The 27,919-nt window shown below is 49.2% G+C and overlaps 1 protein-coding gene across 1 annotated transcript in view; it reads right to left on the bottom strand.

Annotated features, from left to right (window-relative positions):
• Positions 1-7,190: 7,190 nt before the first annotated feature.
• IGDCC3 (immunoglobulin superfamily DCC subclass member 3) overlaps positions 7,191-27,919 on the bottom strand; it is an 87,992-nt gene continuing 67,263 nt past the window's right edge. The window contains exons 7-14 of the mRNA XM_048955944.1: positions 27,379-27,544; positions 19,639-19,886; positions 19,143-19,307; positions 14,330-14,518; positions 13,977-14,081; positions 13,017-13,155; positions 12,274-12,481; positions 7,191-12,109 (exon numbers count right to left, since the gene is read on the bottom strand). Coding sequence (XP_048811901.1) covers positions 11,945-12,109; positions 12,274-12,481; positions 13,017-13,155; positions 13,977-14,081; positions 14,330-14,518; positions 19,143-19,307; positions 19,639-19,886; positions 27,379-27,544 — 1,385 coding nt within the window. The 3' untranslated portion in view covers positions 7,191-11,944. The remainder of the gene's footprint in view (positions 12,110-12,273; positions 12,482-13,016; positions 13,156-13,976; positions 14,082-14,329; positions 14,519-19,142; positions 19,308-19,638; positions 19,887-27,378; positions 27,545-27,919) is intronic.

The following is a 27,919-nucleotide window of genomic DNA, read 5'->3' as shown; positions in this document are numbered from 1 at the left end:
CTTCTTAAGGGCAAAACGAGAGGCTCTGCAGAACAAACCTCTGTCTCAAAGGGTTCATTTTTCACTTCTCCTCCGGTGTCTGAAATTTGGGTCGCTTCTTTCTTTTTCTGGCATGGGATTGAACAGGGCACATCTGCACCCCAAAAAGGAACCGGGTGTTTGGGCTGATGGTCCACACAACCATATGACACCGGCTGGACTTCCAGCGCCTGCATGACCTCACGTCTTCCATCAAGCTGAGAAAAGCTTCCTAACCAAATTAATTCCTCTGTCCTGTACAGAGAGATCCTGGGACAGCGTCTCATCTTACAGAGCACTTCAGTCCCAGCTCTTTGACCCTTGCTTGGGGAGCTGCCCCCTGTTTTCTCAAGGTCTTTTGAATATCAGTGGGGACATTCATCATCCCGGGGCATGCAGGAAGGTATCGATCACATATGATGAATTGGTGCATGTGTCGTGCAGGAGGAGTGATTAGTTAATGGACGAACGATGGCAAAACTCGTGCTTTCATCCCTAATGGCTGCTTGTTCCCCTTCCTGAGGAGGAGGAACTTTGGGTTTTGGGGTGAGGGAAATGGTGCTGTGAAACCACGAGGACCTCACCCAGCAGATAACACAAGGGGCCACACGGCTCTTGGTGAAATCAACTTCTCTTCCAGCTTCCCACCAGTGCAATGGAGCCCTCCACAGACCAGCACTGATTCCCCCCTCTACCCCCTCATTTTTTTTTTCCCCTATACGAACGTTTTGGAAGCAAAGCACATTATTCCAAATGGGATTAAGTCGTTTGGAAGAGGATTATGGTGTTTTGGGAATAACACCCTCTTATTCCCGAATGAGATCAGTCACACAGGGAGTTAATCGGGGGCTCTGCTAAGCCTGCAGCCCCACATCAATCCCAACCTTGGCATCATAGCAAGCAGCAGCAGCCATGCAGCCATGGCTTGCATCATCCCCCAGCGTGATTTGTTTTTTTTTCTTTCATCCTCTGATATGTATTTATTATTGAAAATTAACGGGTTTCCTAAATTTTGATTTCCAGGCTGGGACCAAACGCAGCTTAGGCAGTTAGCGATGCATATTTATTTCCATCTCGAGCAGGAAAAATATAACTTCTTTACTCGTGTTTCTATAATTTCTTTTCTGCCCATATGCAAATTGCTGGTTTATTTGTGCGAGATTTATGCAGCTAAATGATGGGGAATTATAGAGGCAATTCAGCACTTAGAAAGGAGAGAGACAATTGCTGCAATTTGCTTGTGCCGTGCACTAATTCCTTCAGAAAATGCTTTTGCTCATTTATTTGCACCAATTTCTGCACCCCTAAGCAAGCTTGGAAAATCTTCTCCAGGGTCAGCACGCAGCAAATGGTGTGTATTTCTTTCTGCCCATGCCATCGCCTCCCCATAATCCTTTATAGCAATTAGTAACAATAATGAAATATAGCTGTGATTTCTCGGTGCTGGCTGAAGAAACGCAGCCTGTGCTGTGAATCAAGCACATTTTCTGGTCAAATTGGCCATGCGAGCTCGCTGCTCAGGAAGCTTTAAATCCTCCTCTGCATTGCTATGAGCTAAGCTCAGCAGGGGGAAAAACAGCGCTAGGAGCAGAATTGTTCCCTGCTCCTAACCAGGACTTTGTCCTTGCCAAAAACACTCCACCGTGCAATGCTTACTTTTGGGACAACATGGGATCATAGAATCACTCTTGGAAGAGAGTTCTAAGTCCAACCCATCCCACGTGGCCATGGGATGGAGATGGGACGCGGGGCAGAGGAGCAAGGCTGCAGGTCCTGCAGGGGCACTTGCTGTGCTCGGACATCACCGGGCAGCTGGAGGCCAACTATGGGAGAAAGGGAAGTGATTTAGGTTTGACCATTACCAGAAAAACATGTGCAGAGGACGGGGCAAAGAGAAGAGCAGCCGTTTCCTATTAGGATAAGAGTAGGTCAGGTGTAGTTAAAACTGAGTAAATGGAGCAGGAAATGTGGCCGTATATTACTCACCCGAGATATATTGCACACATTAGCTCTGTTTGATCGGGCTGTGCTGAGGTGCGGGGCTGTGGGGTGGCCAAAGCCCAGCTTTGTGCTCTATTAAAATAAATATATGGCCGGTGTTTAATAACGCCGCTGCGTTGGGATGTAATCGAAAGCCTGCGCGGGCTCTTCTGGAAGGCTGGGCCTGTAATGAACCCGTGCCTTTTGAAGGCGGAAGGTGCGATATTAATACTGTTTACATAGCAAAATAATTTATGGATATTCACTTAGCAACGTCACTGACTTGTAATGCGTGTCTGCTCCTCCCAGGAGCAGCTGGGGCGTTTCTGGGAGTTGCAGCTGGGCAGAGATGAAGCTCTGCTGCCTTTATTTTTGCTAGGAATTAAGAAAATAATGCACTTTTTTTTTTGGTTAAAAACCACACTTGGGGTGGGCAGCATCAAGGGTGAAAATGTGCTGAGATTCTGGTGATGGAGCTTGGGCATTGAGTCTTAATGGAGAGTTGTGCTGCTTCTCAGCACGGAGCGGTGGGGATGGGGCTGTGCAGGACAGCCACTGCGGATGGTGCAAATCCATTTGCAAAAATAATTGGAAAATAATAATGATAGAAAAATGCCAGCATGGGCAGAAGGTGCGATAGGTTCGGGGGAAGGACGCTGTCGCCCCAGGGAGACGCCGCCGTGTCCTGTGCGCATTAATGAAACACTTTCTTTCCGGTTAGGACTTGAGTGATGCTCATTGAAAATCAGGCTGCCATGGAAACCGGAGGTGTTTGGTCTTTTGGGAACGCTGTCGGACGGAGGTGCGGGGAGGGGGAGGAGGCGGCTCTGCCAAATGCCCCATTTGCTGTTCCCGGGTCCCCATGGCCGTGGCTGGGGCGGGCAGCCTCATGATTTTCCTTGCTCTTCGCACTTTGGTTTCTGTCTCTGGGATTTTACAATCTCCTTTTGGAAGCGGTTGGTGGTGGGTTGGGCTGAAAGGTGACGTTCTGTTTCCCAACGGCCAGAGCCGCTCTGTGCGCTGCACTGCAGGGATTCCCAAATCTCCCAGCGCCTGCGGCTGTCCTCCCAGGGAGGGGCTTTGCTTCCGAGATTCCCCCAAAGAGCGCACATTAGAAATACCCTGGGAGAAAACAGGGGCTGTAAACCGAATCTGGTGATACTCAGCCTCTCACCTGTAGAGATTTTTCCTCTTTTTTTTTTTCCTCCTTTTTTTTTTTTTTTTTTTGAATCCTATAGAACCAAACCCAAAGCCCCAAGCCCAAAATCACTGCGTGTTCAGAAGGTCTCTATCCCTAAACCCACACGTGAGGGCTGAATTTGCTTCCACCCTGAAGGCTTGTGTTCCCTTTGGGGGTGCTGGGCTCTGCACATCCGGAGTTGGACTCAGTGACCCTTAGGGGCCCCCCTTCCCCCTCGGGATGTTCTGTGGCTCCACGCATCCAGAGCCACATGGGTGGGTTTCTGTGGGCACCCTTGTCCCTGCAGCTGCTCGAGGTTGGTCTGTGTGTTGCATGCAGCTTCGTGTAGTTCTGCTGTAGCAAATACAGAAATAACGTGAGGGTTAAAAAAACAACAAAAGTCTGGAGGATGGCATTGTTCGTGCTGGCTAAAATCCTGTGAACAAAGCAAGCGGCGTCATTTCACTTGCAAATCGAGCAGCAGAGCAAAATACCGTTTATGAAACTGTAATTTATTCTTGGAAAATCAAGCACTTGGAGTGTCTGCTCATCGTAGGTTAAGTTACAGAAAGGGAAAAAATAGATTAATGATGAATGTGACAACATTTCAGGCTCAATCATTGCAGCAAAATCCTGCTCAGGTTGGGTTTCTGTGGCATTAAGGTAGCGATTGCTTTAGGGTTGGAGACGTTGGTCCCATTGGCAGCTGGGGACATTGCCAAACCACCAATGGGCACCAAAGCCCATCATTGGGGCACTGCAGGAGGTGCTCCGTGGTTCGTTGAAGGTCTCCCAAAGCCTGCTTTTGGCACTGGGCTTTGCTCCCCGTCCCTCTCAGTCCTTCCATGGCACAGAGCAGTGTGGGTTCCTGTTGTGGTTGAGCCTGGTGGGTGGCTTGGCACTGCACAGCTGTTTGCTCACTCCTCCATTCCCGGTGGGATGAGGAGAGAATGGGAAAAAAACAGAGTATAACTCATGGGTTGAGGTAAAGCTATTTACTGTGATAGAGAAAAGGAAAAGGAAAACAGTTATGACTGTATATACAAGGGATGCACAAGTGATTGCTCCCCAACCCCTGATGCCACACTAGTCCCTCAGCGAGTGGAAGAGCCACAGATGAACTCCCACCCCTTTCAAAACTCTCCTTCCATATGGTATGGAACATCATTTTGGCCAGTTAATTCAGCTGTCCTCATTCTGTTCCATCTATATCTCCTTGGGCCCTTGGCTGAGAATAACGGCCTTGGCTCCTTACAACGCTGCTTAGCAGCACCTATAAACATCAATGTGTAATCAACATTGATAGATCCAGAACACAAACCATACCAGGCACTGGGATAAAAACTATTCCATTTCAGCTGGAACAAAGACAGTGCCCCCTTCCCTGGAGGTGCCCGAGGCCATGGACGGTGCCCTGGGCAGCCTGAGCTGGTGGGGCAACCAGACCCCAGCAGGAGGTCCTGGTTAGGGTGAATGGACCCAATTCTGATTCTTATTACAGGTGATGGCCACATACCCAGTGCTCAGCCCTGGTGCCAGCAGTGCACTCCCCTGGTACTGCAGGCAGTGACTGTTGCTCCGTGTATCCCTGCTGCCTGTGATTGCCACTGAGTGCCCTGAGATCCCAAACCCCAGTCCTGCTTTTTGGGCTGCTGGTGGACCAGTGGGAGGCTCCGTGTGCAGGAACAGCACTGGGTTTTGGCTCTGCACCCTGGAGCTGCTGGCTCAGTGCGCTCTGCAGGGTCCCACATTGAGCTCCGATGGAACGGAGTTCGCGACCCGGGGAGCTGTTGCCAGTGTAATAGTGTGTCACGTATTAAGGGAGCATGTTTGAAACCACATTATATTATTAAAATTCATAGCAGTGATTTATAGGGTGTTTTAAAAACAGCAGCTTGCCAATATAAATTGGCTTAGAAAAGTCAACTGTAATCCACACAGGTCCAAATAATGACATTTCCTCCAATACATCGAAAAAGCTGAAAAGCAGAAAATAATATCCAGGCTCCAGAGATAAGGCGAGTGCCCAAGGGAGAGAGGACTCTGAAATATTCATGCAGTTGTAGATTGAACGTTGGAAACGGCCGTTCCCAGTGGCTATGTTTAGGGACTGATGAATTTAGTTACTGTACCTTTATATTTATCGCTCAATAAACAAGACAAGCTCCTTTACAACTCCAAGCAAGACTAATTTAGCTGTTTTAGTGCTTAGGAAGTGGCTTTCTGGACCACGCTAGGATTTGATAAGGAGTGAATTTCATAGGAAATTAGGAGAACTTTAATTCAGCCCGATGGGAAGCAGAGCACTGGGGTGGAGCTGTATGTAGCGGGGTGGAAAACCCCAATTTGAGGGCTGTGATGGTTAAAAACCAAGGAGGTGGGAGCCAGGACCCCCCCATGGCACACGTGTGGCAGTCAGGGCACCCAGAGCCCAGTTTTGTCCCTTGGTGAGCACAGGACCAGCCCTGTCAGACGGCGCTGATGAAGATGTTCCAGCTCGTGGCTTTTAAAGGTTATTTTTCGAGGCAGAGAACAGTGCTGTAAAGGTTTTACGGCAGCTGCGCCGGAATTAAGCGGCGATTCATAAAAGTGTCACAAATGAAACTGTAATGCCTGAGCTGTATTAGCGCTAAAATGACCTTTCAGATAGAGAGGGTTTATGGGATATTATAAATTCCCAACGTGCTGCAGGGTTACACCTCCAACAGCAGCAGCGGCAGCATGTGAGGCAGGAAGAGGGAGGTTGGTGCCATTGGCCACACCAATGAGGCCATGGGAACATTTGGGATCCCCGAAACACCCATCCTGAGCATCCTCCTGCTGCAGGGAGCGGGGGACATCTGGGGACCTTTTTGGGGTGACTTCTTGGGAGCGCTAATCATCCCAACAGCCCCAAATCAAAGAGATTTACAAGTATTGCTTGGCTTCTTTTTCTTTCTTTAGTTTCTAAGGCCCTAGCTTAATATCATTGAGCTTTTTGTTATTGCTCTGAAGGCAGGGGAAGTCCTTTTTTAATGAAAGCTGAGAGCTCTGTGTAATACCCCGACTCCAAAGCCGCGATTTGAAGCACCGTATTGCACAGAACTTACAAGAAAATCCCCGGAGTGAACCAGCTCTGATCTTTCTTCACCTCTTGCGTTGCCACTGGGAAATAAGATCAGTTTTTATGCCCGTGTTTATTAGGAGGTGTGTGTTCAGCCGGCGCGTGGCAGGGAGCGGCTGTGGGGAGCTGTGATGCGGCCCTTTGCACTCACTGCTTATTGAAGGGCTCTTCCCAGGAGCGTCTGCCTGAGCGGCAGGGTTGTGTTCCTGTCTCCATTGGGACCCACTGTGCCCCAAAAAGTCAACGTTCAGCCCCGTATCCAGGCATCCCCCAGAAAGCAAAGGGCCCAGCACGGTGTCTCCGTTGCAGCTCACAGTGCTCAGCCCTTCCCAATGGGTCTGCAATCTGCGGTCAAGGAAGCACTTTGCTTAATTGCCAAGACTTCATTAGCTGTTCTTAACCCAGTTAAGAATCGTCTGCCCATCCCCACGCGCTCTGCTCGCTGCCGGCCCCCTCCCTCCCTCCTTCTCCCCTGGGACGTTGGCTGAAAATACCATTCTTCAGCAGGTAGAGGAAGGAGCCCAAAGCCTCCTCCGATGGCCGTGGGGCTGCCGATGGCTTTGTGCTTCCCAGCCCCAACCCTCAGCCCTTACTGACGGCCTTTTGGAAGCTGTTCTGTACCGAGAGCAGCCAACCCAGCAGCCTCCGCCGCCGCCATCCCGGCACACCGCGCGCTTCCCACGCTGCCGCCATTCATCTGCTGCGGCAGGAACAAAGCACGGCTCAGGCTGAATAGCTCTAGCTCATTTATTCTAGCTTTATTTTCCTTGTACAAGTAGCCACGGGCTAAAATCTAAACAGAGCAAACTACAAAAAAAAAAAAAAAAAAAAAAAAAAAAAAGAAGAGGGGGTTTTTCCTTTTTTTTTTTTCTTTTCCTTCTTTTTTTTTTTCAATACAGAGCTAGCAATTGTAGGATCAATGGGATTTCAAATATCAAGACAGTTCAAAGTAAGAAAGGTAGAAAATAAACAGTAGAAAAAAAGTGCTTTGCAATTTGGGTTTTTATCATCACTCTTTAACGGTAGATTTCCATAAAGGACCGGGACAAAAGCTGAGCATCATCTTTTTTATTACTTTCTTACAAACTCAAGGACATTGCAAGTTCCAATGACGCAGTGATGACCAAAGTGAAATCTCTCAGCTCTGCAGGACTGTGACCAGAGCTCTTAAAATCTTTTCCCCTATCTCTGGGCTTTGCCCTGGCCCACCACCCTTATTGTACAAAACGAGGTGACCAAACATTGCTCCAGGGGTAACCCTGGAACCGCTGTCCTGGGTTGCACTGCTGCATGGATGTGATGCACGTTGGCAGCCCACATAACCATGTCCAGAGGTGCTTCCCTTCCCCTATTTCTTTTTAATTTGCCGAGGGAGGAAAATAAATCAGCCGGTGTTGGGTTTGCTAGATAGGATCTTTAATCTGCCTCAAACAGCCCAGCATCAGGAGGGATCCGTTTCCAAATCCTGTTTGCACAGATGAAGGGAGTCAGTCGCTCCCCCTGTGCTGCTTGTTTTCATAGGGCTTTCATTTCCTTTTCCCCTCCTTCCTGGGCAGCTCGGCGAGGATCCCAACGCCTGATGGGTTTGAGGCCATTGCAATGAGCGCGGGTAGGGATGGAGGAAAATGCTGCGGGCATGGAGACGGAGTATGCATGGCCACACTGACTGCCTATCAGTTTGAGCGGTGGTGGAAATGACTGCTCAGTAATTCTCTAATTAGCAGCGTGTTTGTACATACTTACATAGAATAAACCCGTCGGTGCAATTATGGTCTGATTTTGGGGTGGTCCCATGTGGAGCCAGGAGATGGAATCAGTGATCCCTATGGGTCCCTTCCAACTCGGGATATTCTATGATTCCATGAAATGTATTACGTTCAGCTCTGCTTTTGCAGCCCTGCACCTATCTCCCTTATGCACACACCAAGCAGCTGCCACCCAACTGACACCAAAATGTCTCTGGCACAGCATCTCTCATCGTATACTGCCAACCAAAAACATACCATCTGGGGTGGAACCTTTAATATTCCCAAATTGGTCCAGCACTTAAAGATTTCAGCATCTTTCCAAAACAAGGAAGAAGAAAGGTACGTTAAGACAAATAAATACCTGAATCCAACAGCGTGAAAATACCCTGTCACAGCATCAAACTAGTCCCTGTCCAACTAAACACAACGTGGATACTATCCCTGAGGTAGCAGCCATCTCTGGTAGACTTGAGAGCTCTGAGAATAGGTTGTGCCCATTATGGGTTACCAAAAAAAATAATAAAATGAAAGTCAGTTTTTGGATACCTTAATTCCTTGCTGCAATTTCATCTCACCACAGCCAGAAAAGTGAGGGGGTTTCTGGATGTGCCCTGAAAAGGCAGGTGGGGTTGAATTAGTGGGATTATTTTCTTGTAAAATACTTCAGGACGCGACTCCTGCTCCAACCATGGGTGATTGCCAGCAGCCGGCTTGGGACCCAAAGCCTGCCCTTATCCACTGCTTTTTGCATCTGGATAAAACATTCTGAGCAAAGAGGAAAAGGGAAGAAGAGAAGGAATCCAAAAGCCGGCGAGCTTTGGGTTGAACGTTTGGGATGTGGTGGAGCACAGCAGTGGGGCTCATCTGCGTCTTCTGGTGAGCCAACACCCAATGCAGAAACAAAGCCCTGGTGACACAGTACAGGGAAGGGCTCACAGAACACCTGCGATGAGCATTTTGACACCTGCAGCCTCCCCCCAAAGCCACGCGGGGACCTGCTGTCCTACTTGTCCTCCCAGTGGCAGCACAGAAATCCCATGGTTTCCAGCAAAAACAGGGCAACAGTTTGGATGAACCGAGGGCAGGCTTGATCCTCTGCCCCGAACTGAAACCAAACACAAGCTCTTATTTTTTCCTCCTTCCTGCTTTACAAATTAAAGCCACTCCAGACAACACTTCCCTCACTTTTTCTGGCACAGGTTTGCCTACAGCCTGGCTCATGATGACCCCACAGACCGGCTCTTGCCACCTTTTGGAGGGTTTTTTTGCCCAGTTTGGTATACTCAGGAGGCTTTGATGAGGTGGGGAAGGCTGCATCCTTCTGGCCACACAGCCTCAGCCCTGCAGGGCTGCCCCACCATCGGCATGGGTTGACAAGAGCGTCAAAGAAACCCAACAAGAGGAAGAGCTACACACCTAAAAACAGCCTTTAAAGATTCACATCCATCTTCAAGCGTCTCAAACCAACCCAGAATCTGCACTGGTTTAAGCCATTACATATCTGCATAATTATTTAAAAAGAAAAAAAAAATCTACTCTCGACGTACTACCATATTCCAACTAGTCAAATGGCACAGCATTTCCCTTTAATAAAAGGAAGTAATGAGAAATACTATTACAATATCACAGTAATATGATATTAAATTAATAGCATATTCACAGCTCCGGGGATCCTGAGCTGAAAGCTACTCTAAGTCATGGGTTCACTTTGGCAACAGTACTTCAATGTGAGCTTCGGCGTTCCGCACAACGACAAGGAAACAAGAAGCGGGGCCGGGAGCAGGATGGGAAGAGGTTTGGGTTTCTGGTCACGGCTCAGCTCCGGCCCTGTTTCAGTGATGGATGGATGGTGCTGTCCCCCATGGCACACCGGAGCAGGAATACGGCCAGGGGGGTGAGAGGGGCTGCTTGAATCTGGTCTGGAAGCACAGGGACCCACTCACACCTGGCCCTCACCATCCCCAGGATGCAGCACACGGGACAGGACTTTCCTTACCATCCCACATATTGTATTATTTACACACTTACCGGCAGCATCCCGTTGCCAAATATGAAGGTGGTGGGGGATGCTTCTGACATAAGAGACTCTCCCATTGGTACCATTTAAAAAAATACAATTATTATTTCTCTTAAACTCATTTCTTTTCCTGATTCTTTTTGCTTTTCTCTGCAAACACGGTGACGTTGGATTTGCCACCACCTCTACAAGAGTTCAAACCTTCATGCTTGTCTGGTTTTAATAACCACATGGCAGGGGACCTGACGGGCAACATCAGTCACACACCAAGCTGTGAGGCTGGGACAACATAAAACAAGCTGCCCAGTGCTGTGGGTGCCCATGGTCAGGATGGATGGGGCCCTGGGCAGCCTGAGCTGCTGGAAGGCAGCCTTGTCCCCATCAAGGGGGTTGGACATAGATGATCACGTTCCTTCCAACCCAACCGTTCTGTGATTCTAAGAATCTATGAATCCCAAAATGGTGGCAGGTTGGTGGAGGCCACAAAACCTCTCTTTGGTGTTGCTAGCCCTTCTGCATCGCAGTCAGAGCTCCCATACCCCGTCCTGACAGGAGCAACGAGACCTTGTAGGCCATGCATGGACCACGGTGACCACTTCAAGACGAGGCCCTGCTCACTGGAAACCCACTCAGGAGCATCTCAGTGGGTTCCGGAAGTGCTGAGCTGGGGTTTCCACGAGCTCCTGGCCACAGGGTGCCCTGGTCTTAGCACAGAGACCAGAGCACCCATCCCACATACACCCAAGGATGGGCCAAGACAGCTATTTGGGACCACCAAGTGGGCTCTGTGAGAGCAACAGTGCTGGCAAGCCGCAGGGCATCAACCACCATGTGGGCCATATCCGTGATGGTCCCCAGAGTCTTTAAAGGTAAAAAAAAGAAACACGACACAAATCTCCACCAGGCGAAATCCCACCGTGCCTAAAATAAAGCTCATAACACCAGCTGCCTGCACGAGAGGCAGGAGGAGGGGGTGAGGACGCACACACACGAATTTCTCGCACACTTGAGGTAGAACATTGCTTTCAAGGTTTGGAAGTGCTTTACACAGGAAGGACGACAACAAAAACAACAACGATGCGGCAGGTACAGAGCGGGACGGCTGAGGTAGGACCAAGCTTGTACTGACCAAGTGCTACACTACTTGTTTTTGAACACGAAGGAAGACGCAGGCATTTCTGCTTCCCAGAAGACATTCATTCCGGTTGAGGTAGGTTCTGATTTCACTCGGGTTGTTCATCCAAGTCTTTCAGTAGCCCTCAGGCAGGCTTCCTCTGACACATTTTTTTTTCTTTTTTCTTTTTTTCTTCATATTCTATAATCAATCAGCAAAAAAATATCCTGAGAAATAGTGAAAGTGTACAAAATCATCCAATCCACAGAGAGATGGCCTTCCCAGGCCTCAATTTTTGGAGTCAAGTTAGAAGGACTGCTCCGAATCCAGTCTTCTCAAAATAAAAAATAGATCCAAAAAGTAGTCCTAAAGCTGCTGGTCAGGAAGAAGTCTGTGATGCCAAGAGACCGAGGCATCCCGGGCCATCGGGGACAGGAGTTTGCCAGGCTCTGCAAGGAGCCTTTTACTTAGCAGCTATGGGAAAACCAATCATGACCAGTCTTGGTAAAGCCATCGTTGAAAGAAATGCACCAAGGGGCCTGAGACAGGTCAGAAAGATAAACTTCACGGAGTTTCAAAAAGGCTGTATACACACACACATATATATATATATATACTTTTATATATATATATATATATAAAAAAAATAAAGCAAAACAAAAAAATAACAATCAGACTGCAGAAATCTTCAATTGACCTGAGATTGATGAATCATTGTAAAGACATCACCAGCTGCAGTTTTGGTTTCTGGTAACTCCTGCAAGAGGGTTTGAGTCTTGGCAGTTTATCCTTCATTGGCAGGGCCGTGGCGGGGAGCCGAAGCAGCGGGGCTGCCATTGTGAGGGCTTTTGGGGGGAGAGTCTGGCTGCTCCTCAACAATGCTGAACTCGTCCATTGGCAACGTGGATATCTGGGTGTCGTCGTGGGCAGCAGGAGGGCTGTGAGCAGGCTGCAAAGAAAGAAAGTTCACTGATGGTGGCAGGTGACCAATTCTCTTAGGCATTTCATGGAATCGTAACGTCATTAAGGTTGGAAAAGACCACTAAGATGAGCTAGACCAACCAGCAACCCACCCCCACCAGGTGCGCTCCCACCTCGTGCTGCTGGACTTACCGTTATCCCCTTGTCCTGCTGCTCTGGACATGGTGATGCTGGGAACAACCTCTCCAGCTCGTTCATGTCCAGCTGCTTTCCGTTCAGGTCCCGCTCGTCCCTGTCCCTGCGGGCGGCTCCATTCAGGATGATCCCCGCAGCGCTCCTCTGGCTCCTCGGGATCTGTGGAGTCGACAGCTGCTCCTGCACGTTTTTACACATCAGCAGCCTGAAAAACAACGAGGCAATGCCTGAGGGTGAGCAGAGCCAGTGGCTCTCCTTCTCCCTCCTCCCTCCCTCCCTCCCTCCCTTCCTTCCTGCCTGCCTGCCTTCCTGCCTGCCTTCCTTCCTGCCTGCCTTCCTGCCTGCCTGCCTTCCTTCCTTCCTGCCTGCCTGCCTGCCTTCCTTCCTGCCTGCCTTCCTGCCTTCCTTCCTTCCTTCCTTCCTGCCTTCCTTCCTTCCTTCCTGCCTTCCTGCCTTCCTTCCTTCCTGCCTTCCTTCCTTCCTTCCTTCCTTCCTTCCTTCCTTCCTTCCTTCCTTCCTTCCTTCCTGCCTGCCTGCCTGCCTTCCCCCAAGCTTAAATCTGCCTTATTTCTTTGCTACCTTCCTTCACTCTTGAAATCCCTCCTATAAAGTTACATCAGGGTCTGTGTGCCCGGGGGGAAGGCAGGGAACACGGTACCAACATCACCAGTGCGGCATTCCCAGGGCTGTGCAATGATGCTGCAGGATGCACAACCCACTGCATGGTGAGCAGCTCTTACCTTCCTCTGTACCCAAACATGAGGAAAAGGACGCAGAATATGATGCACGTGACACCAATGTGGATCCCAATGATGATACCAGTCGCAGAGGTTTTGTTGTTCTGCTCGTCCTTCATGCAGTCGCACGGGGGGTTCAGCACTGCCAGAGGAAAGCGGGGGCAGGAGGTTAGCAGTGAAAGTTTCCTTTTTCTTGGCATACATAAGCATCTCCCCTGTTCCTGGTACCCCATAGAGGCTGTAGAGAGCCATCCCCATCACGCAGGCTGCTGTTATCAGACTTTCCCTGAGTGAGCACGGCACCTGGCAGAAGGCACAGAGCTGGCAGCTGCCAACAGGATGAGTATTTACTCTAGCATAGACAGAGGAGTAATACCTCTCTCTTGGAGATATTCCCACTGGAAGGCTTAAAAGAACTGTAAGAGCAGCAGGATGTTTCTTACACATAGGTGAAAATTAAAGGTGTGAGCAGTTAGAGATTCCCTCTAGAGATTTCCTCTTCTGCCTCATATTGTAATGCTCATGCTCTGCAGCCCTTCTTCTCAAAGCCATGTGACCTCCTTCCTCACCACCAATAAAGCTCAAATGTCAGTGGGGGCTGAGCAAAGATGCTCAGTGCGCCATGTCTCTCCTGAGGGCAGCAGTTTTTACCTAATGCTTTGAGGTGTTGGCTTCTAAACCTAATGAAGGGCAGCTGGGATGGATCGTGGCAAGGGAGCCAAGTCCTATCAGCACAGCATGGTCCCAGCCCCACACACACTCATCATTTGTGAGGCTGAAAATAACAGTGACTGAAAGTGGTGCTGTCTGGGGGATGTGTTGCCACTTGCCTCCAAATGGTCTGATTTTTGAGTGGTCCTTTTGAGTCAGGTAATGATCCTTATGGGTCCTTTCAACTCGGGACAGTCTGTGATTCTATAAATCAGTATTCATTAACTACAGCTGAGAACAGCCTCGTCCTACCTGTCCTCTCCGCGGTTTCTCTCAAGGACACAAAGCGGACAGTCGAGTTTCCATCCCCATGCTGGTTATAGGCAAGGAGTTTGACCTCATACACCATTGATGCATCTGTTTGGAGAAACAAGAAGGATATTTCAGGCTTCATCATCAGCGTTCTCTCCACAGCGCAGCAGTTCTTTAGGAAACACACGTCACCAACACCATCACCAACGAGATGCTGCAAACAAGTCACAAGACAAACTGCACCACCTGCAAAGTGCCCATAAACCTGAGACAGAGCTGCAGCACCCCTGGCTCAATGGCTGAGCCCTCCGGGCGTCAGGAGGTGGTGCAGATGGAGCAGTCAGTGCACTCACCCAGGTGGGTGATGTTGTACGCCGTGACGTTGCTGGCCAGCAGCACCGGGCCTGTGTACTGGGAGAGGTGGACTTTGCGGTAGTAGAGCTTGAAGCCTTCGTGCTGGCCCAGTTTGATGGAGGGCTCCCACGTCGCCTGCACGGCCGTGCTGTTAATGACTTTAATAAAGAGGGATGGCATGGCTGGGACTGGAACATACAAAGAGAGACAGTGGGTTGTGCGCGCTCTGTATCTGTACAATGAGAAATTCCCCACCAGCATTTCCCTGCAGCCACTGCGACAAAGAATGTGCTAGATGAGACTGAGAAAATCAAATTAGACCAGGGCCCTGGTTTAACAGCCTAGACTCTCTTCAGGGAGCTGTGTGAATTTCCAGGGGCTCCCTGTGCTCAGCTCATCCGGCACAGAGGCTACTCTGACAAGCAGCTGCAATCTGATGCTCAGCCCCGCCGGGTCAGGGCAGGAATGCAGCCACTTTGGAAACGCATTCTCAGCTTCCACTTTTCTGCCCTCACCCCGAGGGCAGCGAGGACCTTTCAGAGTGATTAATCCCCACGGGAGGAAGGAACCAGAAAGGATGGAGCCGGAGACATCTGTCTTAAAGCAGAACGTGAGGTATGTATGCTGCTGCCTGGCTGAGCGCACTTGGTACCTGCAAGGGCTTGCACGGTGTGCTGGGCTGCTCTCCCTGCTGGCTTTCAGAGGGACATTTGGTTCCCTGCTGGGGGAATGAGGAGGGAATGGAGGCACCTTCAGTAAGAGCCCTACTTCCCTGAGCAGCCTGAGCTCCATGCACAGCTGTGGCTGGCACTTACCTGGCTGTAAGGGTGCAGGGGGATTTAGTGGGGAAGACGGCCATGCTGCTGCCCACTGCCACCAAGCCCTGAATCAGAGCCCACCTGGAAGCCTTCTGCTACCATCAGTGGCACTCTGCTCAATAGACCCAAAATCCTGCCTTCGTTTTTGGGGTTACAAACAGCAAAGTGTCATTGCCACTTTGTCCCCAGGTCCCCAAAAGCTGCCCAGTCGCATCCTGCCCCATCAGGCCAAGATTTGCAAACCAGAGTCATTTTCTTTGAATCAAATAAATCAGTTTTCCAAAGCTGGTTCTGCACAAAACCCCGTGCAGAGCGGTGGCACACAGCACCACGTGCCCCTAAGCATCCTCCTTCCCATCTCCCTCCCTCTCTCCCACACTGAGCACATCAGTGCAGAGATGTGTCTCAGCAGGACCTTTCACTGATGATATTTTCACTTCATTTCCACACAACTCCCCCAGGCCAGATGCTCCCATCAGCTCCTGTGCCTTTTTCAGAAGGTGGATGGATGGCAGCAGGCACTGTGGGCTCTGTCTTGCCCAAGGGCTCTGCTCCCACACGGGTTTTTGGGCAGGGAGCTTGGCTAAACCCAGCACAAAAATCACCGAGCAGAACAACAGCCCTGCTTGTCTTTCAGCCTTTAGCTAAGAGAAGGCTTTGAGGCAGAGTTATTTTCCAGTTCTGAGTGATTATAAGCTCAAAATACCCCAAACATGAGGGCTGGTGGACTTGCATTGCACTGATGCTGCTTTTTATCTGGTTTTCCCCACAGGTCTCTAAACGATGAGCAGTGAAACCCGGCCCTGACACTGTCCTTTGGCACTGAGTTCAGCGCAGCCGTTTAGCGAGCACTGCTGAAAAGCAGATGAAATGTGGCTGTGACAGTCTGAGACTGACAAGAGCTAAAAAGGGCACTGCCTCCATTTAATAGGAAAGTCAGAACAACACAGCACAACAGTTGGCCTGTTCCCGGGCACTGAGAGCCCAGGTTCCCACAAGGAGATTTAGGGGGAGGCGAAGAGATTTCTCCTGGTGAGTATCCCAAAAAGATACTCACTCTTCTCTTCTTCTCTGAGCCAATGGAATAACAGAAACACGTTTAATTTCTCTCAGTTCCCATTAGGGCAAAATAAGGAATCGGATCTCCCCTCCGAGAAGTCGAACTCTTGCTCAGAGCATCAGTTCCTGAATCATCAGTGCAAACACCACAGAAAGGGAAACTGCATTATGGAGAAAGAAATACTAGCGTGGCCCATCCTGATTGTGAAGAGTTGGCTTTATTTTATGGTTGCAGAGCCTTACATTTAATAAAAACCACAAGAATCTCTCCCCTTCAAGGTATGAAATATATAGTATTTATTCAAACTCTGAGTATATATAAGTATAATATTGATTAGATGGACGTACTTGTAGGATGCACGTGCTGCTTATAATGCCATTACACAAATAAGTGTATACAGATGGAGCACATCTGTGTGTGCAGCAATATATGTACTACACACACGAGTGTATATGCGCTTCACAGAAGTATATATTCAAAACATAATATGACTCTAATATAAGTAAGGCATCTCCCTCATGCTAAGGGCTGGGATATTCGTTTTCCTCTTCTGTGCTGTTTGGAATTTTCCCCAGGTCATTTCAACTTTCTTCTTGAAGGCGTCTTTAGCCGAAGGTGACTAAAGGAACAGTCTTCATCCTAGAGAAATGTCAAAAAGTCCTGGAGAAAACCCTAAAAAGCATTAAAAGACAAGAACAGGACTGCATGCTGCTTAATGAAGCGCACAGAGTCTGAGATTTAAAATACCGTGGCATAAAGAAGCCCTGAGCTGGGCACAAGAGCTCCCAGAAAAGCACTGGGTTGCCAAATTGAGGAAGTCAAAGGGTTTTCTATGGCGAGTGCTCCCTGCCTACCCAGATCCCAGCACCAGCACAGGATGGGCACCAGGCAGAAGGGCCACCAGTGCTGGGGGGAGGAAGAACAGCGAGGAGGCGAGCAGACCTTTCTAGCAAGGAGGACAAGGTTGTCTTGTTTGGTTTCTCTGCAGCACCTTGCTGCCTTCCTCTCATCCAAAATTATCACTGGCCACAAAGGAAGGGGCACTGTGCTTACAGGAAGCATTGGGATCTTCAGCCATGTGCACTGTCTCAGCGTATTACTACCCTGAAAAGCAGCCCTGCTCTGAGAACCACACCAGCAGAACACGGTCAATGCAAGGTAGGTCTGAGCAGTTCCAGCTGCCCACACCTTTGCCTGCAGCTCTGACAAGCTCTGTGGAGCTGAGCTATATCCTGCAGCCAAAAGGAGCCCTCAGCTTCTTTCCAGCAAAGCAGGACAACTCTGCTCCCTTCCAAGGCCGTTTAACAGTACGGCTCCCCAGATACAAAGGGACACTCACTGCTCTTTGGTGTAACCTGGGGAGGCACAGTGTGACATGGCTTGGCTGTGCATGAGAAGGGGCATATCTGCAGCAAAACCTTTTGGTGGCCAGAGCTGCTGGATCCTGGCTCCCTGCCCCTCTCAACTCTGTGAGCAAGAGTGAAGCAAAGCAAAAAAAATTCAGAGAGAGCCAGCACTGTCTGCACCATGTCTACTTACAAATCAAGACAGAAGTGGGCTTGTAAATCTCCTTTTATCATCCTGGGAGGCAACCCCAGGTTGAGTGATCTTAACCAGGCCAGCCTGTCCATCCTGAACACGTAGCTAATTGCTGCAGGTTCATTAACACAGAATAAGACTTTTTGAAGGGTAGCAGAGCAGGACAACGATGCTTTGCAATTTCAGAGAGCCTGGAAATTTATGATCCCATTACCAGATACTTAACTATTCCTGCTGTGATTGAAGGTAATAATGACAAAACGCCCTATCTTGCTTGACCCAAACTTGAGCAGAAGCACCAGACTCTGTGAAGCATGGCTGGCTTTTAGCTGCAGTAGCTGAACTCAGAGCATCGGGTCAAGGAATTTCAAGTTGCAGCTTGGTCAGTTCCTCTGTCTCTAAATTGGAAGGAAAAACAAACTCAAAGGGTGACTGATTTCCTGTGGAGCACCAATAAAATAAACTTGCGAGGCAAGTGTCTAGTGGTGGTGTTGCTTAAATGCTGTAGTAAATGGCAGCAACAGCTCAAGATGGAAGGAGGGCCGGATTCCCCACCTGTAAGTCAGCATACTCTTTCATTTAATCTTACATTGTACCTCATGCCCTCCCTGCTGCAAATTTGTAAATACTGAGTGTTCAGGAGAACAACGGCAGGCTCCTAGGAAATGATTCTCAGTGAGACAAGGACTCAGAGGTGCTGGAGAGGCACATGAGATGGTAGGAAAACGTCCTCCAAATGCCAGCAGCCAGATGGGTGATGTTTGCAGATCACACTCAGACTGTGGTTTCTGGCTGGTGTCCATACACAAAGTGCCCTGCATCAGAGTTCCCACTTTAACTGGAGAAGCCAACCAGAGGCCACATCTGGGAGGCCAAGGCAGAGAAAAGACCTGGAGACCTGCCTAACTTCCCACTGAAACAGAGGGCTACTCCAGGGCAGGGACTCGTGGGCTAGGACAACCCAAGTCAGTGTGCTTTCTCAAAGGCAGAGCATAAAAAGGTTAAATTCAGAAAAGCGTGGCACCTATCAGGTAAGAGCTGTGAGTACCAGAGCTGCAGAGGAACTTCTCCAAGAGGAAATGTGCATTTAGCCAGCAGTTTAGGAAAAGCCCACAGCTGCTGCAAGATGAATGAGAGGACTGATTTGCACTCACACTCTGCTACAGCATAAGTGAGTAAAACACAACATTTAAGGCCATTGGTTGATCCCCATGTAACAACAATAAATGTGAGCTTTAAACAATACCCCACAGTGTGAGAAGAGCAGAAATCAGGAGCAACAACAACACAGGCTGCGTGCCAAGGCGCTGGGGAATGGGTATCAGGGTGAGTGGTGCTGCTGCTGTGCACAGCAGGTTTCAGCATCTGACGGCCCAAGAGCAAAGCGATCCTTACCTTCTCCCAGTGTGCTCACCACTGTGACTTCTGAGGCTTTGCTGGCACCCCGGGAGGTGTAAGCCTTTATATAGAAGCTATAGCTGGTCGAGGGTTCTAAATCAGTCACTAGCTGCTGGAAGGTGCTCTTGCTAACAGCCTCCTGATACTCCATCTCCACGGGATCTAAGTTGAAGGACAGAACAGAGACACATTAGACTTTGCAAGAGGTAAAGGGATTAAAGAGATTTTGTAAGCAGTAAGTTTGGTCCCTAGTGAAGAGACTTTTGGGTCCCTATACCCTCTTTTGGGTCCCTATACCCTCTTCTGATGCGATTTGATCATTCAGCTTCACTCTCCCAACCCTTTTGCTACTCATACCACCCCTTATTGCCCGACCTGTCTTTCAGAAAGACGGAGGAGATGGAGTTGATGGCAGCCCTGCAGTGCATCTATTGGACCTCACTGCTACATTCTGTGAAGGCTGAGGAACCTCTGGGCAGTGGGCAGACCATACCTGCAGCTTTCCGGATGTGCAGCACGTAGCCGATGATCTCCTTGGTGTTCTGCAGGGGCTCCTCCCAGGACACCTGGATGGTGGTGGCAGACACCGTCTCGGCCCTCACGCTCTGCGGGGGTCCAGGCAGCCCTTCTGCCCACAGGACCGTCAGGCGGGCGCTGGCCTGCGTGGAGCCGGCGCTGTTCTCGGCGATGCATTGGTAGATGGCTTCATCCGCCTGGTTGATCCCATAGATGGACAGAGTGCTGCACGGGGACACGAGAGGGCCAAGCATAGAATCATCAAGGTAGGAAAAGACCTTAGATCGTCGGATCCAACCATCAACCCATCAGCGCAATGGGGATTACGTGAGTTCCCAAGGACACTCCTACCCAGATCCATGCTGAAGAGGTGAAGGTAAATAGAAGGATCTCCAGATGGCCACAGGTAACCCAGCCACACAGCACGGCAAACAGCCACCAGCAGCGATTCTGTTCAGGCACCGCACATGGGTGCTAAGCCAGGACTGACTGAGTGCAGCCAGAATGCCCCTCGGTGATGCTCTAACTGTATTACAGCACATTAGAGCAGTCTTAGGGTGACAGGAGGATTAGCTGACTTATTCAGCAGGGTTACGTGCTCAGCTCCTAGCTCTGTATTCTCAAAAAAACAGTCACCATGAGCCCAAAGCCAAAGCCTATGAGTACAGTGCAGGTTTAAAGCATCTGCAAAAACCCTCAGTGCATTTCCATGCTTCAAAGACAACTATAGGCTACCCTGCTGGAAAACAACCCTAATAGAGGGAAAAAGCCACTGAAGCACCTCTTCCCCAAAAGACAGTGCTGAGCGCGCTGCCCATCTCTGCACCACCCCTGGTGAGCGCACTCTGGGATGCTGCTGGTGGCTTGGTGGGCACATAGACAACTAGACTGCATGTACACATGGGTACCTCAACTGTTTCATTCCAGAGGTAAAGTTCCTGCTCGAGCCCCCGGTCCACTTCATTTGAATTTTGGCAGAACGTTTGGGAGACCTCAATGCCTCTCAGTTTTAGCATCATCTCTTTGCCTTGTGCCAAAGCTTACACAAGCCTTTTGTTCACTGTTTTTTCTGCAAGAAATGAGCCAAATGTAACCAAAACCACACCTGCTGCTTCTAGGGAAGATGAGACCAGTTTCTTCTCCTGAAGTGAATTCCAGGTGGACCTCAGAGCTGAGTGCACACAAGTAAATCATGAGCACCTCTGCTGATGCAAGGGGCACTCTGTGGTTTTTAGGGAGTCATAATCAAAGCTGTCTTTTATGCAAATGAAAGACAGTACATGGGAGGAGGCAATGATAAATAACCTGCCTGGATGACAGAATGAATGCTTCTAATTGCAGCAAAATATTGGTCTTCCAGTGTTAAAATTTATTATCGCTGTTGATCTAACATTTGTATTTCTGCCTTGCAAATTATCCAGACCATGGTGAGTGAGCAAATGTTTAACAGCCATCTATTTATGCCCCGTGCCTTTGTTTCCTTGGAAACATTGTAAATGGAATATCAAATGTGATGGTTTCAGCTGATATGGTGATTTTACAGAACAAGCCCTAAGCCCCTCTCATCGCCACGGGCTCAGCAGATCTGATTAAATGGAAGGGGAGCCCTGGCGTGTGGCTCAACTCAACGGCCCGACTCCGGCGAGGACAGATGGCAGCAGGCAGGATTATGCAGTGCAAGAGCTGCACTTGCAGCTCTGCATAAAGCAGATGTGTGCAGGGAGCAGCGGTGTTTCCTCCTGCCCTGTCAATGTGGGGATTATTTCTGCACGGCTGCAGTGCGTCTGGGCACCGGGAGCAGGCAGCCAGGGCTGGCATACACACCAAGAGCAGTGTTAAGCACAAAGCCAGCCAGGAACAAGGACCATTTATCTGCTGCCTCCAAGTGTACTTACTTATCTGCTTTGCATTTAAAAGACAGAGAGAGGAGGGAAAAGGGGAGGATGCTTGAGATGCATTGGCAGAGCCCCGGCCATCCTCTGCAGAGTGCTAGTGGGTGCCAAGCCAGAAGGAATAGAAATAAGGCAAATTGCATCAAAGTGCTCATGAAGATAGCTTCAAACGTGCCTCTGGCTTTGAAAAGTCCATCTTAATCATGATTTGCAATGAAAAACAAAACAGCTGGGTTTGGCTGTACAATGAGTCACCTGGAAGGACGCACAAGCAACAGGGTCAGTAAAGCTGCCGGATTTGCAGCTCTGCCTATAAACCTGGGGGAGGAGCACAAATCAAGTGAGTGGGATGCCCAGCATCTAAACACCAGCTCTGTGAACACCAGTTTCTCTCCCTTCAACTCACGGACAGAGCCCTACAAGGGGCTGCCAAGCTGCAATATAAGGAGTTGGCAGTGGGTTAGGGTTAGGGTTACTCTCTTTGCTGTGCATCCTTTTGCATCTGAACTACTGACACATTCTGCCTACCTCACACAGCACCCCTGGATGCAGAAGATGCTTTTTTAATTGTTCTCTTTTTCTAAGGAAGCTCCAACAAAAGGAAAAGAGGTGGCTGCTGTGTGAGGCAGCGCAGAGCATCGCCGTGCATCAACCATCTGAAATAGGAGGTGTCCTTTTCTTCCTTCCCGTCACCAGGAAAAATCTGTCACTCCTGGGACATCTGCTGCTGGAAAACTTTCCTGTGAGCGGCAGGCCAGCAGCGCCGCCACCACGGCGAGATGCCAGAGGACTTTGTGCTGCTCACCAGAGCCGCGCGGGCTGCGTCACATCTGGGCACAAAGCCCCGCTGGGTGTTGATGGAGGTGGGGAAAAGAAAGGCTGTGGGTTCACACTCTGCTGAGCCAGAGTGAGGAGGGGAGTGGGAGGGCTCCGAGCTGCTATTCCCAAGCTGTCTCGCGGCTTGCAGGCAATCAGGATGACTGATCTTGCTGAGGTCAGGGGTCCGGGCCGTTGACCAGAGATCAGCTTTCCAAAGGCTCCTCTGCAAAAGTCTGAGGATTGAAGGAAGGCTCTTCATCGATTCAGCGGCACAAAGGAGGAGAGGGGCCCAGCTGGAAGGAGATCAGCATGCGCGCGCACGCACAAAGCGGGAGTGTGATGAAATTAATGCAGAAATGCCTGGGTTTGGAGGCTGCCTTTAGTGTAGGCTGAGAATAAGGTGCAAAACATAAAGGGTGACACTCGTTGGCCCAGACGGACGCTACAGATCATTCCCAGCCTTTCACACACATTCTAATGCCCCTAGGAATTAAATGCCCTGCAGGCTTCTTAGGTGGAACCGAATTGCCTGGGTCGTGCTATGCAGGACAGGAGGATAATCCCTTTCTGTGCAGCCTGGCTGGTGTCTAGAAAACACAGGCCAGGATCCCACCCAGCTCTTTGGTTACAGACTCACCCCAGTGCAGTTCCTGCAGGAATGCTGCCATTCCCAAATAGGATGCATGGTGCCAGTGGGAGCCTCCCCACCCGCTCACCTGCAGGACAAAAGGATCACAGCCAATGCTCAGCCCTGCAAAGCTGTCAGACAGAGATGCTGCTCTTTCTTGCAGCCCTGGGAGAGGACAGCTTCCAGCAGGACAGGGATGTGGCTGTAGGATGGCTTTTCTCAGAAGAGGATGCTGTAAAAAGGTACAGCAGCAGGACCACTTCATCCTGAAATGCTCATCCTTCCTTGCTGGCTTCAGGACACCTGGGTTTGCAATGTTACATAGCACTGAGGACATGTAGTGAATGAGCTGCTGCCACTTGCTCTGTTTGAAACTACAGATTTAACAGAATCCTGTCCGAGGCAGGGAGCAGAGAAGGTTTTACATCTACAGAAACACAGAGCACAGAACATCTCAGAAGAAGCTCCTGGAAAGGAGGGTGGATGCCTGTGTTGGAAGCAGTAATACAGACAGCTGAGAGAGCTACTGCTGCTCAATAATAAGCCCTCCCAGGTGTATTTTGTCCCAAGAAACACTGAAGCCCCTGAATTGCACTTCCTGAGTAGAGCAGCAGCAACACAACAGCAGCCACAAGAGAACAGACTGACACCCATCACCACTACCTGCCCTGGGGCTGCAGTGTGACCCTGGCACAGGACTGGTGCCCATGGAAGGGGCTGCCCCACTGAGCATCACGCTGTGTGCGACCGTGCACAGACCCACCCCCCCACAAAGCAATTAGGAGCCTGCACAGCCTCCCCACGTGTCTCTTCCAAATGAAGTCAAACCCATAAATTATTCTTAAATCACAAGCAGCTGGTTCGCATCCCGGTCCTCCACGTGCTTATTTGTCGTGCTTCTGGGAACTGAAATATGATTTTCAATATCTTCTCATAATCACCAAAGGTCTTTAAGCTCACTGCGTGCACAACCCACAGGCTCGCCTGTCCTCCTGCAAGGTGCCCAAATCCCTCCAAATTCAGGAGCTTGAAGGGATGCACAAATCCCTTTGTACCTCTCTGCACCCAGCTAACATGGATTCCGTTGCCAAATGCCTCCTTGCCAGCAGCAGGCTGTGGTTGCCATGGGTTTGGTACCCAAAAGCACATGAAGGTATCTCCTTGAAGCCCATTCTCCGTATCTGCGACACAACCAGTCAAGAAAAGCAAAGTTGTCCTCAAATCTAGGTAGAGGGGTATTTTCTCTGATAATCCCTTGAAGTACATGCACAGCCCTTGAAGTGAGTCATTCCCACTGCACTAAAACAAGGACAAACCAGTGATGAAGAATTTAAGCAGCAGACAGTTCATAAGCAAAGGTCACAAGGAGAGCAAACACCACCTGAGCCTGAGTTCTAACGAAGCCTTCCTCCCGTGGAACAAATTAAGTCCCTTAATTACCATTTTGTAAATAAAATCTTCTTGGAAAATCAATATTTAGAGCCTGCCTTCTCTGAAGATGTTAGCCTTTGTTCCTTGCTATTACAGCAACATAACCCCCACTTCTGGGCTGAAAATTATCCCCCTGAACCTGATTGGGTTAAAGGAAGAAAAGCAATAAACCTCTCAGAGCAGTAATTTAGGTAGTATTTCATGCTTCCTTGTAGATTTTGAAGTAATAACCTAAAAAGCATGATTTTACACAAGCTCACAACTAATACATCCAGTTACCACCCCTTCCTGCTGCAGCAGCCCACATGCGTTAGGGCTGTGTTGCCAGGTGGGAATGCAGCTGAAAGTGCCGATTTCTCTTTCTCTTAGGCCAGAGCACTGGTATCGCCATCGATCCAAATCACCCCATCAAAAACAAGGGCAGCATGTCAGCTCTGAACCCAGGGGCACGGCTGAGCACAGCATCCCTCTGACACCTCTCAACCCCCTCCCCAACCCGGGGATCACATGGCAGGACACCCCCCATCATCAGCCCCTCCAGTGCTTCTTATTCACAGATTTTAATGGCAAACCCCACAGTTCCCCACACCTGAGCCTTCATGCATTTTTCATCAACAATTATCCACTATCCCAGAACTGCTTTTGATTTTTGCTAATCATCGATTGGGTATTTTGTTCCCACGCAGCTGGCATTTACAAAACATAACAACCACCTCCAGAGAGGGCACAGCAGAAGGCTGATCTTTAATGCTAATGTGTCAAGAAACCATCAGCACACCAGGCAGTGACGATTCGCATCAGAAGGACCACGAGGGAAGAGGAATTTATTGGACACAGCCAGAAGATCCGTGCCTCAAGCAGGATCTCAAGCAGGGGCTGTGCTTGCAGAGCTCCACCTCGGACACTGCAGGTCTGGATCACACTTCTAGTTGGGTTCCTTTCCAAGAACAAGGTTGCTCTGAGTAACATACTTTGAAAACAATTAGCACATGGTATGATTTGGGATGATGATTTGGGATGATGTACTCTTTTTTTTTTCCTAAAAATCCCTATGGGGGCATTGAGACCTTTATTGCTATATTAAGCAGAGTTTTAATCCAAATGAATTTTCTAGGAAACCATGAAATCTAATTAAATAGTTCATGGTGCAGTTTAGTAGCTTCATTACTAGTAGATTTGTGATCCATCTTTACATGGACAAATATTTTCCAACTTCAATAGACTGATAAATCCAAGGCACAGTCGCAGATTCTGCCTGGAACTAAGTGAACTCAGTCATGCCCATGAGAAAGAAACAAAGCACAGCTTGAAAAAGGTCAGGAATAAAACACTAATCCATCTTTTCCCTTGATTCATGGAGCACCCAACAACACACTGGACAAGCAAGAGCATTTTTCAGACTGAAAGCTTTGGAAACTGCCAGGCACAGACATTTTGCTGAACTCAGGGTTGGAGTAGGCCAAAAGTAGAAGAAAAGAAGCCAAAAGTTCAGTATTGTCAACTGCGATGGCCTCGGGGTTCTGCTTCACAACTGCATTACTACAGCTGCAGAAGACAGCACATGTCAGCTGAGCCCAGGAATTGGCTGAGCTCCCCCAGCCTGTTACAGATGCACTGTAATCTGATCGGTTTGCTTGCAATGGAAAAGGCTGAAGCTAAATTGCATTAAATGACTGCCATAAGAAAATGATTACAGCCATGTTCACCGAGTGGCAGTTAACAGGCACGTGGAGAGCAGCTCTGGGCAATGGGACTGGCTGGAAGTCGTTGTCATGATCAAAGACCCTACTTTTGCCTTCCTTTAACAGGGAGGAGGGATGATTTCACAGGCAAGGCACAAGGAAAGACCCAGATCTGGACTCTGTGCGAGTTTATTCATGGCTTTTGAAGTCTTTGGTCTCTCGTGACTCTGCCTCCTGGCCGATACAAGGGGACGCACTGATTTCCCTTCTCCCATTTCTGTTCATATTCTAAGGGCAGACATGCCTCAGAAACCCAAGCAGTGAGCTATTACACCGTGAGGATGGAATGAGTGGCATCTGTAAGTGCACACACAAAGTTCACTGAAGCTTTCTGAAATCTCAGTATGAAAAACCCTCCACTGATCAAGAAGATGTTATTACATTTCACACCTTGTCCTTCCTGCAATTCACATCCTTCATGTAACAAACCTTAAAAATGCCTCGACCCTGAAAACAAAAAGCTGCCTTACAGAGAACCTTACAGAAATAAAACCCCCTTTTCTCCTAGGGAACACGTGTTGGTACCAACCCAGTCCGAACTGAAGGTCCTGACTTTCCATCGAGGTGGACTTGTGAGTCACATTTATCAATACAGAGAGCAACTACATGACACTACAGAGTGCAAATCTCTACCAATAATTTAGGTTTACAACACAGGTAATGTTATTTTTCAGCACACTGTTCAATGCCATTTCCATAGGAAATATGTTGTCAACTTGCAATTTTCACAGTAAGTGCATCCCACCGTATCATTTGCGCAGTGCAAACATCCCCATCCCCTCGAATGGAAATGCAGTTATTTGGTACTCAGAGAAAACACTCTTCCCTGGTGAGATAAAAGGCTGTAGTTCAGTGACAGCCAGCTTCCATGCAAATATCTCAAACGGGGAAATGCATTTGCACACCCAGACAGATCAGTGTATGAGCTCCTCCACCATGGTGTGAGCGTGGTGTCCTAGCCAGCATCAGGGACAACATTTGGCCCTCCCAGAAACACCCAGAAGAGGATCAGGACGGTTGCCAGGTCCCACGGGTCAAAGCCTGTGTGAGCTAACGTGCTCTTTATTCAGTTTGATCCCATGTTTGTAGCAAATAATGTGAAACAGACCTGCAGCGACAGCTATTTCTGGGCCATCAGGTAGGTGATGTCAATCCTTTGTGCATGGCAACTCCAGGCTGACGCTGCCCTTCACCCTGGCACTTACCTGTTGTTATTCTTCAGCTTGATGTGGTCACTCGTCTCCAGGATCTGCCCATTCCTCAGCCAAGTGATCTGTGGGGGGGGCTCCCCTTGGGCCACACACGTGAAGATGGCTGTGGTCCCCACGGGCCTGGAGATGGACTGGGGATGCTGCACGAACTCTGCAGGGGCTGCAGGGAGGAAGAAGGAGAGAAGTCAGGATGATTAGTCTTCATTCTGGCATGAAAAGCAACCTTGTAGCTTGGTTTGCATCGTCTCAGGTACTTGGAAAGAAAGTCCTATTATTGTCAGATCCAGGGACATATTTGGCTAAGCCACAGCATAGGCAGCAAATAACATATAAAATGGCATTAGCAAACTGCTTGCAAATGGACAGGAATGTACAGACATGCACATGGCAATCTGGCAGGTTCTTCTGTCCCCAGCAAATATGGGATTTGCTGCACATCATCCTGATGGCAATAGACAGGAAGCCCTTTTTAGCTCAGATCCGCAGCCTGGGACCCTTCTGGAACTGCTGAGCCTTGGAGGAGATTGCATAGCCT

The sequence above is a fragment of the Lagopus muta genome, chromosome 10, assembly GCF_023343835.1.
Source record: "Lagopus muta isolate bLagMut1 chromosome 10, bLagMut1 primary, whole genome shotgun sequence".
Lineage (NCBI taxonomy): Eukaryota > Metazoa > Chordata > Aves > Galliformes > Phasianidae > Lagopus > Lagopus muta.
The sequence above is the reverse complement of the archived record's forward strand: the minus strand, read 5'-3'. Positions and strand labels throughout refer to the sequence as shown.